This window comes from Rana temporaria, chromosome 4 (assembly GCF_905171775.1).
Source record: "Rana temporaria chromosome 4, aRanTem1.1, whole genome shotgun sequence".
In the NCBI taxonomy this organism is placed as follows: Eukaryota; Metazoa; Chordata; class Amphibia; order Anura; family Ranidae; genus Rana; species Rana temporaria.
The window spans coordinates 409214513-409231598 of NC_053492.1; the positions used below are offsets into that span (position 1 = coordinate 409214513).

Genomic DNA, 17086 nt, shown 5'->3' on the forward strand with positions numbered 1-17086 from the left:
AGGGTTGAACGAAAAAAATAATTAATAGCATGTCCCACGCTTTAATGTTTCTGTCTGCATTGTAGAGATTTGACGTCCCTTCTGAGTAGATTTTCCTTCACTTTATCTCTCAATGGCAAGAATTAAGGGATGATCCTCCAGGTTCCTCCAGGAAGTAAGGAAAAACCTAATTGTTGAAAGGATGTGAGCAAATCTCTCCAGTAATGGGAGGGGGGAATCTCCACAGTAAAAGGAATTGAGATGGGATCTCTCCAGCAATAGGGAGGGGGAGGTCCTTACAATAATAGGAAGTGAGGTGGAATTGAGGAAAAATCTCACTGGTGACAGGAAATTAGGAAATCTCTCCAGTTATAGCTAGGGAGTCATGGGGTAGATCTTCACAGTAATGGGAAGTGAGAGGGAATCTTTCCAGTATTACAGAGGGAGGGAGGGGAAATCCTTAAAGTCATAGGAAGTAAAGGGGTATTTCACTAATGACAGGAATTGAGGGGAAATCTCACTAGCGACAGGAAGTGAGGGAATCCCTCCAGTATTAGGAATGGAGGGGGACAATCACATTGGTGAAAAGATGTGAGTGGAAATCTTCTTAGGAAAAGGAAAGGAGGTGGCAGATCCCCCAGGTAATAGGAAGTAAGGGAGGGGATCTACCTGGTGACAAAAAAATGAGAAGAAATCTCTATAATGTACACAGTAATAAAAAAAACTTACAGACAGGCTTAACCTTTTTTCTGCTGTTCTAAAAAGTTTTTTTTATCCTTGTCTGTGTCTTTGTTGTAGAGATTCCCATCACTCTGGGACCATTGTCCCACCTTGTTTATTATACAGTACCATGTGTCATTTCTTTTTGGAAATTAGCACCATATTGGATTCAGTGGAGATTTGTATATGTTGGTTGGTCAGATTATAAATCCCATTATGCATCAGGTATCAAATCCATAGGAGGCCTTTACATGGGATTGTAGATCGCACTTATCTCTATCTATAAAACCCAGTAAATAACAGGCAAGACAAATAAATTAGTGTTTTAAACGGCCGCGGCACCTTTATTGGTATTTAATAAATAAATAAATCTTTATTCAAATATCAATCATTGAAAATATAAATAAATATATAATTAAAACTTTTCAAACAAATTGTAAACCGGCTCAGTCATAGGCTTTGAGCTATAATGAATAAATTGATAAACCAAAGTCCCCCCTTGATCCACGGGTGACATAACCACATAATGGTGCCAGCGACAGGGTGGGAGGGAAGGGGAGCTCAGATTCGAACTGCCTCAGGGGCTGCTGTGAGGAATTCTGTCACACAGGTGGCTTATATAACCTCCAGCCACCTGTACCCTCACGTTGTTCCCGCTCAAAGCCCCGTGACAATAACTCCCTTTTTTTTTTTATATTGACAAAATTCAGAACAAAAACTTTATAAACTGTATGGCGATCACAATCCCATGTTGCGGGCTGCTTATTGTGCCCACTGCTCAAGTTTACTTTATGAGGAAAGGGAGTGAATTAGTTAAAACAGCAGTTTGGGCAAGATTTGTGAATATCGGGGTAACTGTCAATCTGCCCAATGCAGGCAAAACTCTTCTCTAGTGCTATTGTTAACTTCACATTGTACACTTTTGATATTAAATGTTAAAACATGAAATAAAAATGTACTGCTGTGAAAAGGTTTTACATTTAGCAATTTGCATTTTTTTCATTAGCTTGTCTTCAAGCTGACAACTTCTAAACAGCAGGATCACTTTTTCCAAGCCTCCCACTCTGAAGAACGTGATGCTTGGGTGAAGGATATGAAAAAGGCATCAAAATGTATTCAAGAAGGGCAGAGGTTTGCTAGAAAATCCACAAGGCGTTCCATCAGATTACCAAGCACAATCAATTTAAGGTTAGTCAACAGTCTAATAGCCAGATTCAGAAAGACTGGCTTAACTTTGAGGCGGTGTAGCGTATCGCATATACGCTACGCCGCTGTAAGTCAGAGAGGCAAGTGCTGTATTGACAAAGCACTTGCCTCCAAAGTTACAGCGGCATAGCGTAAATGGGCCGGCGTAAGCACGCCTAATTCAAATGAGGAACAGGGGGGCATGTTTTATGTTAATGACTCGTGACCCGACGTGATTGACGTTTTTAACGAACGGCATGCGCCGTCCGTGGACATATCCCAGTGTGCATTGCTCCAAAGTACGCCGCAAGGACGTATTGGTTTCGACGTGAACGTAAATTACGTCCAGCCCCATTCACGGACGACTTACGCAAACGACGTAAAAATTTCAAAATTCGACGCGGGAATGACGTCCATACTTAACATTGGCTAGGCCAGCTTTTTGTTCGACTAACTTTACGCCGGAAAACGCCTTACGTAAACGGCGTATCTTTACTGCGACGGGCAAGCGTACGTTCGTGAATAGGCATATCTTAGTGATTTACGCATTCTAGTCGTAAATCAGCGTTCACGCCCCTAGCGGCCGGCGGAACTAGACAGCTAAGATACGACGGCGCAGGCCGTCGTATCTTAGCTACATTTAAGTGTATCTCAATTTGAGAATACACTTAAATGTACCGCGGCTTAGATTCAGAGTTACGACGGCGTATCTAGTCTACGCCGGCGTAAACGTCTCTGTATCTGGCTATAAGTTTCTAAAGTTCAACACTAGACAGATATAAAAAAACACAATGTAAGGTATACAGTATATAAAACCAATATCTATCCACTGACAGCAGCGTTGTTGGTCTGTTGGGTGCCTGTTTGGCTTTCCATCTTCTAGGCCTTATAGGCAGCCCAATGGGCAACTGAAGGTGGGCTCACACCAGGTTGAAAACACTGCTACTAATTGTAAAGCCCTAATGGGCTGCCCATTAGGTATATTAGATAGGCAGCCCAACAGAAGGGAACTGTGCCAGAGATTTGTTATTGCTGTCTCTATATACCTGTAGGAAAGGTTCTCTTCGCTTCCTGTCCTAGTGATCACCTTTCATTTTTATATCCACTGCATAATATTTGAAGCTGCTTTTTCAAGTCTTTCACACTTCCTTCTAGGGCCTATTCACGTTTGTGCAGCAGTTTGTCAGTCTGTTGTGTGCCTGTTAAGCTGCCCATCTGATAGACCTAATAGGCAGCCCAATGGGCAACTGAAGAAGGGCTCACACCAGACGTTCAACACTGCTGCTAATTGTGAATTATTGGCCATGTTGGATTGCTCATTGGGTCTATTAGATAGGCAGCCCAACATCCAGGAAGAAGTAACTGTGCCATGGTTTTGTTATTGCTGTCTCTATTTCTGTTGGGAAGTTTTACTCATCACTTTCTGACCTAGTGATCACCTTTCCCCAATCTATCCACCACAAATTGTGTGAAGTTGATTTTTTAATTCTTTCACACTTTCTTCTAGGGCCCATTCACATGTGTGAACACCGGTTTGGATGTGTTCACCTGTAGTACAACACATTAGGGTTGATTTATGAAAAAACTGTAGAGTGCAAAATCTGATGCAGCTCTCCATAGAAACCAACCAGCTTCCAATTTTATGTCAAAGCTCAATTGAACAAGCTGAAGTCAAAAGCTGATTGGCTACCATGCTCAGCTGCACCAGATTTTGCACTCTCCAGTTCTAGTAAATCAACCCCACTGTGTTTTGCTTGTGATGTGCTGCCATTCATTTTCAATTTTCTGCTATATGTAAAAACACCCCAGTGGCACTGGAAAATTTTAAGTTGTGCTTTATGGTCCATGCACATGCATTAAGGCCCCACTACAAATGATTAGGTAGTACAAGTGGATGCTCACCAACACACAAAAATATGTTTATACTTGTAAATGGGCCTTAATGTTGGGTTTCTAAATAAGAACCAGCTGCTGGTAAGGGGATCCATGTTTTCACCCCAACAATTTTTTTTCTATACAATATGAAGAGTTAAATAACTTTAGTAATTGTTTCATGTATGTTATATTAAACAAACTAATACTCTCAATAATTTATTTTAAGTGAATTATATGTGTCTATGAAAGATCCAGATCAAGGAATTCGAGAGATAAAGCTGGAGAAAGACAAGAAAGTCTTCAACCATTGCTTCACAGGTAAAATATAAAAAAACACATAGGGGTAGGTTCACGTAGATCCGCTTATCTTTGCGGCGGCGTAACGTATCCGATTTACGTTACGCCTCCGCAACTTAGACGAGCAAGTGCTGTATTCTCAAAGCACTTGCTCCGTAAGTTGCGGCGGCATAGCGTAAATCGGCCAGCGTAAGCCCGCCTAATTCAAATGTGGGACAGGGGGGCGTGTTTCATGTTAATGTTCTGTGACCCGACGTGATTGACGTTTTTCCCGAACGGCGCATGCGCCGTCCGTGGAATTTCCCAGTGTGCATTGCTCCTCCGCAAGGACGTCATTGGTTTCGACGTGAACGTAAATGACGTCCAGCCCCATTCACGGACAACTTACGCAAACCACGTAACTTTTTCAAATTTTGACGCGGGAACGACGGCCATACTTAACATTGGTACGCCGCACTTACGCCACCATATAGCAGGGGTAACTATACGCCAGGAAAAGCCTAACGTAAACGGCGTAACTGTACTGCGTCGGCCGGGCGTACTTTCGTGAATTTGCGTATCTAGCTGATTTACATATTTCGACGCGTAAATCAGCGTACACGCCCCTAGCAGCCAGCGTAAATATGCAGTTACGATCCTACGGCGTAAGAGACTTACGCCTGTCGGATCTAAGGGAAATCTATGCGTAACTGATTCTATGAATCAGGCGCATAGATACGATGGCGCAACTCAGAGATACGACGGCGTATCTGGAGATTCGCCGTCATATCTCCACTGAGAATCTGGCCCTCAATCTCCCATTTACATTGCCTAGAAAAAAACAATCCACCGCTATTTGGCTCCGAGGTTCCAAGGATGCTATTCATTCTAGCAACGTTCAATTTTTCATGGTATCACTGACCTCAGATAAGTTCCTCTGTTTTTTATATGTTTTTATCCAATACTGTGGGATGTGTGGGGAGTGTGAGTCAGGAGAAATTCATACTTCATGGCTGCTCCTAAATTTGGCTTTGCCTACTTGCTGGGACCATCTACCAAAGATGTATAATTTTTATTGCAAGCATCTGACGAAGGTGTTCCAGGGCAGTGATAAATATTGTTGATTCTCTGGTGTGTAATGCGTCATATTAAGTTTTAGATGAAATTAATGAGGTTTATACTGTATGTAATTCTAAGTTTACATGGTTTGGGTGTGCATATTAGTCTTTTTTACGCTTTTGTATATAGCTTTTATTGCTTTGCTTTTACTCCTACAGTGACTAATAGACAGTTTCACTTATTTTAGACAATATTTGCTTATCCCTGAGTCCAGCTTTATCCTGTGTCTAATGGTAAATCCTGCTCATGGGCATAACATTACTTTAAAGCGGAGTTCCACCCTAAAAATGAACTTTCTATTAACAGCTTGCCTTTAATGTAAAAATAAAAAAATAAAAATAAAGATTTTTACTCACTTCTATCTGGCTGTTACTAGGCAGTATTCATAACCTGCCTAGTTCCTGGTTCTAGGTGGTTCAACTTCCTGTCCTAAGACCCCATTACGTCCTGGGAAATGATGACACTCATTTCCCAGGAGTCTCTGGGCATTACTGTGCCAAAAAATTGCCCAGCATGCACCTCTCCCTGAAAGCCAGGAAGAAAAAGGAACTGGGCTTCACATGCCCACACATATGATGGATACGGACACAACATGAGCTGGAATAATTGGGGAGCTATTAATATGTTTTAGGGACTATTTAATGTGATTAATTTTAGCTTGCAAAGAAAAGGTTATCAGCCCAATTTTAATAAGAAGACAGTTTTGGACTGGGCTATGGACAGCCCAACAAACACCCAAGTAATTAATGATTACTATAGGGTTAAAAACTTCAAAGAATTTCCATGTAGCACACTCTATTGTAATCAAACAACTCAAATATGTGGGGGCTAAATTAAAGAAAGAACTTTTAATATTATAAACATATATAGCCAGATTCAGAAAGACTTACAATCAGTAGATACGCTGTCGTAAGTCCGAATGTGCGCCGTCGTATCTTTAAGCGTATTCTCAAACTGAGATACGCTTCTCTGTTGCTAAGATACGACCGGTGTAAGTCTCCCACGCCGTCATATCTTAGCTGCATATTTACGCTGGCCGCTAGGGGCGTGTACGTTGATTTACACCTAGAATATGTAAATGAGCAAGATACGCCTATTCACGAACGTACTTGCGCCTGATACGCTGTTTACGTAAGGCGTTTTTCAGGCGTAAAGTTAAACCACCAAAAAGATGGAGCAGCCCATGCAAGGTATGGAAGTTGCTGTCAAATTTTACGTAGTTTGCGTAAGCGTACGTGACTGGGGCTGGGCGTAGGTTACGTTCACGTCGAAAGCAAGGAGTATTTGCGACGTGATTCTGAGCATGCGCGCGCATGCGCCGTACCAACGGCCCTCATTTACATGGGGTCACAGGTCATTTACATGGAGCACGCCCCCTACCTGCCTATTGTGAATTAGGCGGGGTTAACGCCGGGCCATTTGCGCTACGCCGACGTAACTTAGGAGGCAAGTGCTTTGTGAATACAGTACTTGCCTCACTATGTTACGTTGGCGTAGTGCAAATGGGATGCGCTACGCCTGCATAAAGATACGCGCCTCTACGTGAATCTGGCCAATAGTATATACAGTAGTATTACAAAGTCACCAGCATAACGTAATGTTCTAAATATACAACTGGTGATCTGGTTTTACTTATATAGAACATACTGCAGAGACCTACTAACAGCAAGGACCCAAAGGGGGGAACCTATGTGTCTAATGCCTTTTGCAATAATAAACAATAGTTCATAGTCACATATTAATTTTCCTTATTAAACTAGGTACTTGCGTAATTGACTGGTTAGAATCAAGCAGCTCGGTGAGAAACCGCCAAGAAGGTCTCCTCTTGGCTTCTGCTTTACTTAACGAAGGTCATCTTCAGCCAGCAGGAGATGTGTCCAAAAACGCTGCTGAAGGCTTGGCAGAAACAACTTTTCTGGATGCTACAGACGCATTATATTACTTTGTGAGTATATAGAACAATACAATTATTATAATCACAAAAAAAATCTGTAATCACAAAGGATGTGGTTTAAGGAGGTACTCTTAAAGCAAGCAAACATAGACACTGACCAAATGAAATTTAGTTTGGCAAAGAATTTTATTGTATTGTATTTGTATTGTCATCGAGATTCATAGAGCTTTCACAGGTCTGTTTAAAGTCTGTTACATCCACCTGTCCATAAGACTGCATGGAGCTAATGATCAGATCTGCCTGAAAACCAGGTGGACCTGATTGGAATTCTTGTAAAAGGGTCCTACCTGAGAAAATTTTTTATTATAGTTATATGTCCCTAGATATGGTTATGGATCATAAATGAAAAAATCTTCTTTTGGCCAGACTCCCACATTCTGACACTTAGTAAAATCAAGAATACAAGAACTCAAAAAATGTTAAAGGCAAAAACTGCGAACTTTAGTGAAAGCTATCTTTTGGACTGCTACTGAAAAAACATTAGTACAGATAAAGTGCAAGATATTGTTATGATGACAAGTGAGACAGACTCTTCTGAGGCGCAGAGTCTAAATGAAAGCTAGTCTTCAGCAGAACTCCTAAAGGTGGAGAGGAGCCAGAACCCTAGCTGTCCCAGTTTACTTTGCTGGACACTGCCACCAGGTCATGGCCCTCTGGGGTGCCCCAACAAAGGGGTAGTTTGAATAGAACAGCTACAGTGTGGAGACTCTACACTATTAGGCAAAAGAATAGTCAGATCCAGTCAGAGGTAGGGTTGCCACCTCATCCCTTTAAAACAGAACACATATGAATTACACAGGTTCTGAGGCTAATTTAATTTAGATAAGGCTCCACTTGAGTTCAATTACCACCTTAATCAGCCACAGAACCTGTGTAATTCATATGTGTTCTGTTTTAAAGGGATGAGGTGGCAACCCTAGTCAGAGGTCATGGTCAGGCAGCAGGAAAAAGAGTGGCCAGGTTGGAGGAGAGAGGTCTTGGGCAAGTGACAGACAAGAGAGTGGTCTGGTTAATCCAGATCGGCAACGAAACAGGCAATCAGTACTTTAGCTCTTTTGCACAAAGCAGGGTAGCTGGCAAGAGGACACAGCACCTGTCCCTTCCGAGGCTGGAGCATAAATACACTTCTGTTCAGAGGTCATATCCGTTGTTTCATGGAAGTCTGGAAGTTGTGGTAAGGACTTTGTGAGAAAATGTAGAAGTCCTGGCAGGAATTCTACAAGAAACATTGGAAGTCCTGGCAGAAGATCTAGAGGTCCTGGCAGGGATTCTGCGAGTACTGTACCGGATCTACAATCAGGACAATTTGAGGCTGGAGTTATCGTGTTCTCTGAGGCAGTACAGCAAAAGTATAACACATCATAGTTAACAGATACCAGAAAGATTTCTTCACAGGAATTTCAATTTCTATTTCTCATTAAAGACCATCCCCCTGCCCTTGGAGGTTCTTATTTGAGAAGCAGTTGGCAGACTTCCTTCCTTTTTTTTTTATTGGCACTTGCAATGGTAAGAAGACCCTGGCAGAATTCCAAGTTTCACTCTATGTACTACAACTATTAAAAAGTAAGATGAAGGTATCACATTTGCTGTCAGGTTCTCAATGACGTAAAATAAATACAAAATTTGGGAATGATTTAAGAAATTGAAAGCCGTCATGCCTGGAGGAGGAGGAAGACACACAAGAAAAGATGCAGAAATCACCATATATAGCCAGATTCAGGTAGGGTTACGCCGGCGTATCAGTAGATACGCCGGCGTAACTCTGAATCTAAGCTGTCGTAAGTTTAAGTGTATGCTCAAACTGAGATACAATTAAACCTAGCTAAGATATGACAGCCGGCACCGTCGTATCTTAGGGTGCAATATTTACGCTGGCTGCTAGGTGGCGCTTCCATTGAGTTTGGCATAGAATATGCAAATGACTAGATACGCGATTTACGAACGTACGTGCGCCCGTCGCAGTAAAGATACGCCGTTTACGTAAGGCGTTTTCCGGTGTAAAGTTATTCCAACAAATAGCTGGCCTAGTCAATGTTAAGTATGGCCGTCGTTCCCGCGTCAAAATTTGAAAATTTTACGTTGTTTGCGTAAGTCGTCCGTGAATGGGGCTGGACGTAATTTCCGTTCACGTCAAAACCAATACGTCCTTGCGGCGTACTTTGAAGCAATGCACACTGGGATATGTACACGGACGGCACATGCCCCGTTCGTAAAAAAACGTCAATCACGTCGGGGCACCAAACATTTACATAAAACACGCCCCCCCCATCCTCATTTGAATTACGCCGGCCCCATTTACGCTACGCCGCTGTAAGTTAGGAGGCAAGTGCTTTGTGAATACAGTACTTGCCTTTCTGACTTAAGGCGGCGTAGCGTAAATACGATACGCTACGCCGCCTTAAAGATGCGGCGCCCTACCTGAATCTGGCTAATAGTCTCTGGCTACAAGCCATGTGAAGATTCAACCCACTAGGGTATTCAAAGATTTAAATATAATTTTCAGTCCATATTTGCCTTATATACTGCTCAAAAAAATTAAAGGAACACTTTGAAAACACATCCGATCTCAATTGGGAAAAATCTCATGCTGGATATCTATACTGATATGGACCTGGTAATGTATTAGGAATGAAAGGATGCCACATTGTTGAAAATTATCAACCTACAGAGGGCTGAATTCAATGACTCCCTGAAAATCAAAGTGAAAAAATGATGCAGCAGGGTAGTTCATTTTGCTGAAATTTCATTGCAGCAACTCAAAATGGAACTTAGTAGTTTGTATGGCCCCCACGTGCTTGTATGCATGCCTAACAATGTCGTGGTATGCTCCTAATGAGACGACAGATAGTGTCCTGGGGTGTTTCCTCCCAGATCTGCATTACTGAGGTCCTGAACAGACTGAGGTGCAACCTGGAGGCGTCGGATGGACCGAAACATAAATGTCCAATAGGTGTTCTATTGGATTTAGGTCAGGCGAGCATGGGGACCATTCAATGGCATCAGTTCTTTCATCCTCCAGGAACTGGCTGCATACTCTCGCCACATGAGGTCAGACATTGTCGTGCACCAGGAGGAACCCAGGACCCACTGCACCAGTGAATGGGTCTGCCAATGGGTCCAAGGATTTCATCCCGATACCTAATGGCAGTCAGGGTGCCATTGTGTAGCCTGTAGAGGTCTGTGCATCCCTCCATGGATATGCCTCCCCAGACCATCACTGAACCGTCACCAAACCCGTCATGCTGAACGATGTTACAGGCAGCATAAAGTTCTCTGTGGCTTCTCCAGATCCTTTCACGTCTGTCACATATGCTCAGGGTGAACCTGCTCTTATCTGTAAAAAAGCATGGGGCACCAGTGGCGGACCTGCCAATTCTGGTGTTCAATGGCAGATGCAAATTGAGCTCCATGGCACCGGGCAATGAGCACAGTGCCCACTAGGACGTCAGGCCTTCAGGTCACCCTCATGAAGTCTGTTTCTGATTGTTTGGTCAGAGACATTCACACCAGAGGCCTGCTGGAGGTCATTTTGTAGGGCTCTGGCAGTGCTCATCCTGTTCCTCCTTGCACAAAAGAGCAGATACCGGTCCTGCTGATGGGTTAAGGACCTTCTATGGCCCTGTCCAGCTCTCCTAGAGTAACTGCCTGTCTATTGGAATCTCCTCCATGTGGGAGACACAAGAAACTGTCTGGCAATGGCACATATTGATGTGCCATACTGGAGGAGTTGGACTGTCTGTGCAACCTATATAGCAGGGGTAGGCAACCCCGGCCCTCCAGCTGTTTTGAAACTACAAGTCCCATGAAACATTGCAAGACCCTAACAATCACAGGCATGACTCCTAGAGGCAGAGGCATGATGGGATTTTTAGTTTCACCACAGCTGGAGGGCCGAGGTTGCCTACCCCTGCTCTATAGGGTCCAGGTATTGCCTCATGTTACCAGTAGTGAAACTGACCCTAGACAAATGCAAAACTAGTAAAAAACAGTCAGCAAAAATGTCAGTGACCTCCACCTGTAAAACCACTCCTGATTGGAGGTCGTCTCATTTTTGCCCATATTTCATTAACACCAAAACAGCTGAAACTGATTAACAACCCCCTCTGAGGGGGGTGCAGGGCTGAGGGGTGTGCTGTGCACGAAATGCAGGCCTGAGGGGTGCACTGTGCATGGAGTGCAGGGTTGAGGGGTGTTCTGTGTGTGGAGTGCAGGGCTGAGGGGTGCGCTGTGCAGTGTTGAGGGGTGCACTGTGCATGGAGTGCAGGATTGAGGGGTGCGCTGTGCATGGAGTGCCAAGCTGAGGGGTGCCTGTGTATGGGGTGTGCTGTGTACACCCCCATCTCCACAGTACAAAGCTCGCTGACCCAGTTCAGAGCTCCCCCCTTGTTCCTCTCCCACCACCTAGAGAATTTCAGAGTGGATCTGCAGAGTACTAACAGTGTGTCTGTGCAGGCTGCCAGTTGGGAGGAGCTTCTCTCAGTGTAGATTCCCTGCCCCTCCCTCCTCTGCTCTCCTATAGCGTTCAGGGTTCGTGTACCTTCCCCCACCCCTTCCTCTTCTGCTCTCTCATAGAAATCGATGTATAGGAGGGAGGGGTTTGAGCAACTGCAGGGAGAGGAACGCTATCACTTGTAAATACAGAGACAGCGCTTCTGTATTTACAAGTGACAGAACTCAGCAGTGCCAGAGGTGGCTGAACTCCGGCTGAAACAAAACCCTGGCGGCACCGCTGTATTAAAGGGGCAGCTGCTTTGGCCCCCCCCCCCAACAATGACTTGGCTCTGGGCAGCTGCCCCTTTTGCCCCACGTTAAAGATGGCCCTGCCTGTGCTACACTGTTATCTACTGACATCATTGCCAGTTGTCTCTGTAGAATACAGAATACCTCCTCACTGTTATAAAGATGAGGAGTTGGAGGTGTTCTGAAGTTCAAATCAGGAACAAGCAGTAACAATGCTGCTTCTTCATAGATACTCACTCTGGTGAGTGAGTGTTGTTATACTGGGAAAGAAAGTGTAAAAATAAAAGGAAAAAACAAAAAATAATTAAAGCTAACCACATTTAAGAACTCTACACACGATCGGAATTTCTAATGGCCTAAAATCCGATGAAATTTTTAGTCGGAATTCCGTTCAAGCTTTCTTGCATACACACTGTCAGATCAAATTCCGACCGTCCAAAACACGGTGATGTAAAACACTAGTTCAATGATTCCGAGCATGCGTCGACTTGATTCTGAGCATGCATGGGTTTTTTCTCCGTCGGAGTTGCACACAGACAATAGGAATTTCTTATCATTTTCTTTTTCCATCGGAAAAAAATAAAACATGTTTTATTTCTAAACAGCGACGGAAAAAAGTCTGATGGGGCCCACACACGATCGGAATTTCCGATGAAAAAAGTCCATCTGACTTTTTTCATTGGAAATTCCGACCATGTGTACGCAGTATTAGTTGCAATATCAAAAAGTTGTTTTTGAGTTTAGATACACTTTAACACCTCATAAATAACATCTGCAGCTGTACAGTTTTAACTATAGGGAGAATATAAATAGTAATTTCCTTTCTCAGAGGCTGTACATTGCACATGTGAAATCATTACAAATAGCTGTTGTTGACTATATTCATTTCAGTTTGGTGTCCCACACTGATGAGAAATTCCATACCTGTACATTATATACAGGCCCGGACTGGCCATAGGGCAAACCGGGCACATGCCCGGTGGGCTGCGGCGGCCCTCTCCCCAGGGGTGTACCAAGGGGTTGCAGGCCGAGAGGGGACACCCAGTTTACCTAATAGCAGAGATCCCCCAGAGAGAGATGAGCTGGGCGTATCACAGCCAGCTCTGACATTTCTCCCCTCCCCCTGATGCCCGCACGACCAGTTAGAGGAGAGGAGCTGCTTCTATTCCTCCCCCTCCTCTTCTCCTGTATCTGCCCCGCCCACTCTCCCCGACAGACACTGTTCTGCTGCCTAAGGGATGTGGGCGGGAAGATTTAAGCTAAAGCCAAACAGAAAGGAAAGATGGAGTCTGATATCCATCCATCCAGTCAGTCCCTCCTGCCTCTGAGTGAGTACTGTACACTGATGTAGGGGTGCCCTTCATTCCCTTCTCTCTCTCTCTCTTCACTTTTCTTTCTTTCTCTCTCCCTTTTATCTATCTATCTATCTATCTATCTATCTATCTATCTATCTATCTATCTATCTGTCTATCGTCCTCCTTCCTTCCTTCCTTCCCTTCTTTCTTTATCTATCTTCCCATCTATCCATCTATCCACCTTCCTTTCTTTCTATCTCTATCTTTCTATCTATATCTATCTTTCTTTGTATCTATTTTTCTTTCTTTCTCTCTCTGTCTATCTATATTTCTTTATCTCACCCCACATTCCATCATTAACCTTGCCGAGCGCCCCCCCCGGGCTGGTCAGTCTAAAATGCCCGGGCCTATTTTTGTCCCAGTCCAGGCCTGATTATATAAAATAATAAATTAGCATATAAAAAAAAATCGATTTACTCATTGCATTATCCATTCTCCCCTTCCTGGGACAAAGGAAGTATGGGAAAATCTATGCAACACGGACACAAACAACAATCAATAAAAAAACGTTTATGGAAAAAAAAAAAATTAGTTTGAATGGGAAAGGTTTACAACATCTGTCACATTTTCATTATCAAGACATAGAAATACAGAAAGGAGCGCCAGGCCAAAAGCAGATAAAAAGGTCTGAGATCATTTCAATTGTTGGTAAAATAGTAATAGAAACATCCAACGTGTTTCAGGGGCAGCACCAATTGCTCTTCATCTAGGCTCAACACGGGTTAAAACTTGATGAACTCAAAGAGAGAAAAGTTTGACTTTACAGATCTACAGTATATTAGATCCAGTATTGAACTCTGCACATGGAGTAACAAGTTACCCAGGGGTGTAGATAAGGGGGGGGTCAGGGGTGTTCAAACCCCTTCCAGAGCATCCTGGCAAAATGCCCAGACAGTGTCCCTGCTGTTTAGCCTCAGCATGAGCAGATACATGTTAACAGCAGTGGCTTATTTCAGTTCATCACTCAGGTGAACAGGCTGAGCAGCTGACAAAAATTGGAACATCTGGGATCCTGGCTGTAGCTGATCCTGGCTGTAAGTATTCATGGTATATTTGCCATTCCATGGCCATTTAGAACATATGAATGGGATCTAATTCCTGGTTAACACAGTGAGTTTTTTTTAGTTCAACCCAGCGGGCTGAACGAAAAAAACAAACTATATATATCCTAGGAACCTACCTAGGAGGATGTTACAGGTGTTACCCTTCCCTACACTATCGAAACATGAAAAAAAAAAATAGGTGGCTTTAAAGAATATTTCCGAGACAAAAAAAAGATCCCCTATATCACCAAATAGTGTCCCTACCAATCACTCTCCCCAGAACCACTGTCCCACTCTTTCCTACAAAATTATCCAGAGTAATGGAGAATAACAATGACTTCTGCACAAATACATATGTTTTGTTGTGTCACAATACCAGATTCAACTTCATCTGAAGTACCTGTATGTCACATCAGCTCTGATGCAGAAGATCTGCATTCCGGATTTTCGTCCCTGAACACACAGGGCCCTAAATGCCAGTACCACACGGTATAGAATTCAGCCCCGTCCAGCCACAGTCTGCCATAGTATTTGATAAGCTTCCTGCTGTGGGGCTGGATGTTACACCAGGAGGGATGCACTGCAGCTGGATGGCACGTGTGCATGTGTAAATTCCCTTTACCTAAAGAAAAGGTTCTGCCTAAATATCTACTGTATGTTCTTACCCTGCAGCCAGACAGTGGATTCTTCTGTGAAGAAAATTCTAGTGATGACGATGCAATTCTCAAAGAAGAATTTCGAGGTCTAGTTGTCAAGCAAGGATGTTTACTGAAACAGGTCAGTATATTTTATAGAACACAGTCTGAAATAGAACCATTACAACCAAATACTTTGTTATTGCAGCAAATATATGAAAATGTAACAACTGGTATGTAAGGGCATACCTCACCCATGACTTTTGGTCGGCGTGACCAATTGTGCTGCTATAAAGTATGGGCATATTATGCTAATAGTGGAAGGATCTTAAAGGGGTTGTAAAGGAAAAACATTTTTTCCCTAAATACCTTCCTTTACCTTAGTGCAGTCCTCCTTCAATTACCTCATCCTTCGATTTTGCTTTTTAATGTCCTTATTTCTTTCTGAGAAATCCTCACTTCCTGTTCTTCTGTTTGTAACTCCCCACAGTAATGCAAGGGTTTCTCCCTGGTGTGGAGAGAGAGGGAGAGAGAGATGGAACCAATCCCATAATAGTACTTCCAGACAGGTGTGCTGTGAAGGGAAATATGTCATGGCTTGTTGAACTAAAAGGACCGCCGTAATGAGTTTCTTGAGTTCATCCCAATTGAACTGATGGGTGAACCAAAATATTGCAGGATTGCCTAGGAACCCGTAACCTTTAGGGCCGGTTCACACCACATAATTGCAGTCCGGATGCAATTTTTTTTTTTTTTTAAATAATAAACATTTTAGGCCTCGTACACACGACAGAGGAACTCGACGTGCCAAACACATCGAGTTCCTCGTCGAGTTCAGGGATGAAGCCACCGAGGAGCTCGGCGGGCCGCCTTCTCCCATAGAACAACGAGAAAATAGAGAACATGTTCTCTATTTTCTCGACGAGTTCCTCGGCGGCTCCATCGGGCCAAAAGTGTACAGACGACAGAGTTTCTCGGCAGAATCCGGCTCTGACCGAGTTTCTCGCTGAATTCTGCCGAGAAACTCTGTCGTGTGTACGAGGCCTTATACTTACCTCCTCTTTGCAGTGGATTTGCACCACAGACTGAAAATGCTATCAACCTCATTTTTAATATTCAAAGCCAACTCCCCTATCTATACATGTCTCACACCTTAGTATTTCTAGCTGCAGCCATCTTAAGTAAGGGCAGACAATTAATGTAACATTTACTTCCTGAAATCCATCTGCCCTTAGTTTAGGAATGTAGGCAGGAGGGTGTGCTTAGCAGAGAATTGTATTTTTGGTGTTTAACTTATGATGTCCATACACTAGATGGATAAATTGAAAGGTTAATGTGTTTCTGAATTGTTGGTAATGCGCATATATATGATCCAGAAGCACAAGGTGAACAAGAAACTGATTCATGTATGTCCATTGAACGATTTATCGTTCGAAATTCGGTCATTACATGATGGCAATATCGTTTGCTCTTACGACCGTGTGTTTGATTTTGGAAAACGTGTTTGAACGATTTTTCGACTGGTGTATGGCTAGCATAACTAGGAAGTGTAGAATTTTTTGGTTTCACATCTAATGGCCACTATCATCTATTAATCTGTATTGTCAACTTTTGTCTGAGTTTTATAAAAATCCATTTTAGCCAGACTCAGAATGCTATTCATAATGTTCCAGAGCAGCCCATCAGCCTCTTATTATATGTAAATACCAGTCATTGTTCGGGGCTAGAAAAACTTGACTTGGACTTTCCCAAGATCACAGTTAATTCTATTTTAAAAGGACTTTGACAACCATAAAGATTTACCAAGTAGAACAGTCAGCTTCAGAAAATGCTAAGAAGTAAATTATTGGAGCTCAGCAGATAGAAGGGGTGTGATGCTTATATTTAAATATATGTGGATATCTAAATAAAGACTGGCTTACATACGACCTAACTTTTATAGAAATGTATTGCACAGTCAAGGTTACATTTAAAGCAACTCGGTGAGGTAGTAAAAATCCTAAAGAAAGGTACTCTACAAGGAAAGGGTTCCATGTCTCCTACCTCTGTTCCATCTCTATAGCCTCCATCTGTCCATCAGCCCCCATCAGTCTACAACTCTTCAGGCTCCATCATTGTCTTCAGAAGTCAGCATTTCTAGGCATCTACCAACCTCTATGTTACTGCTGATTTCTGTAAAACCACACCACAGTGTGCGGGACACAA

The 17086-nt window shown here is 43.1% G+C and overlaps 1 protein-coding gene across 1 annotated transcript in view; it reads left to right on the top strand.

Moving 5' to 3' along the window:
- The window catches only part of PLEK (pleckstrin), a 71021-nt gene that overhangs the window by 38591 nt on the left and 15344 nt on the right, over positions 1–17086 (top strand). Inside the window, exons 3-6 of the mRNA XM_040351265.1 lie at positions 1706–1887; positions 3986–4077; positions 6915–7099; positions 14919–15023. Coding sequence (XP_040207199.1) covers positions 1706–1887; positions 3986–4077; positions 6915–7099; positions 14919–15023 — 564 coding nt within the window. The remainder of the gene's footprint in view (positions 1–1705; positions 1888–3985; positions 4078–6914; positions 7100–14918; positions 15024–17086) is intronic.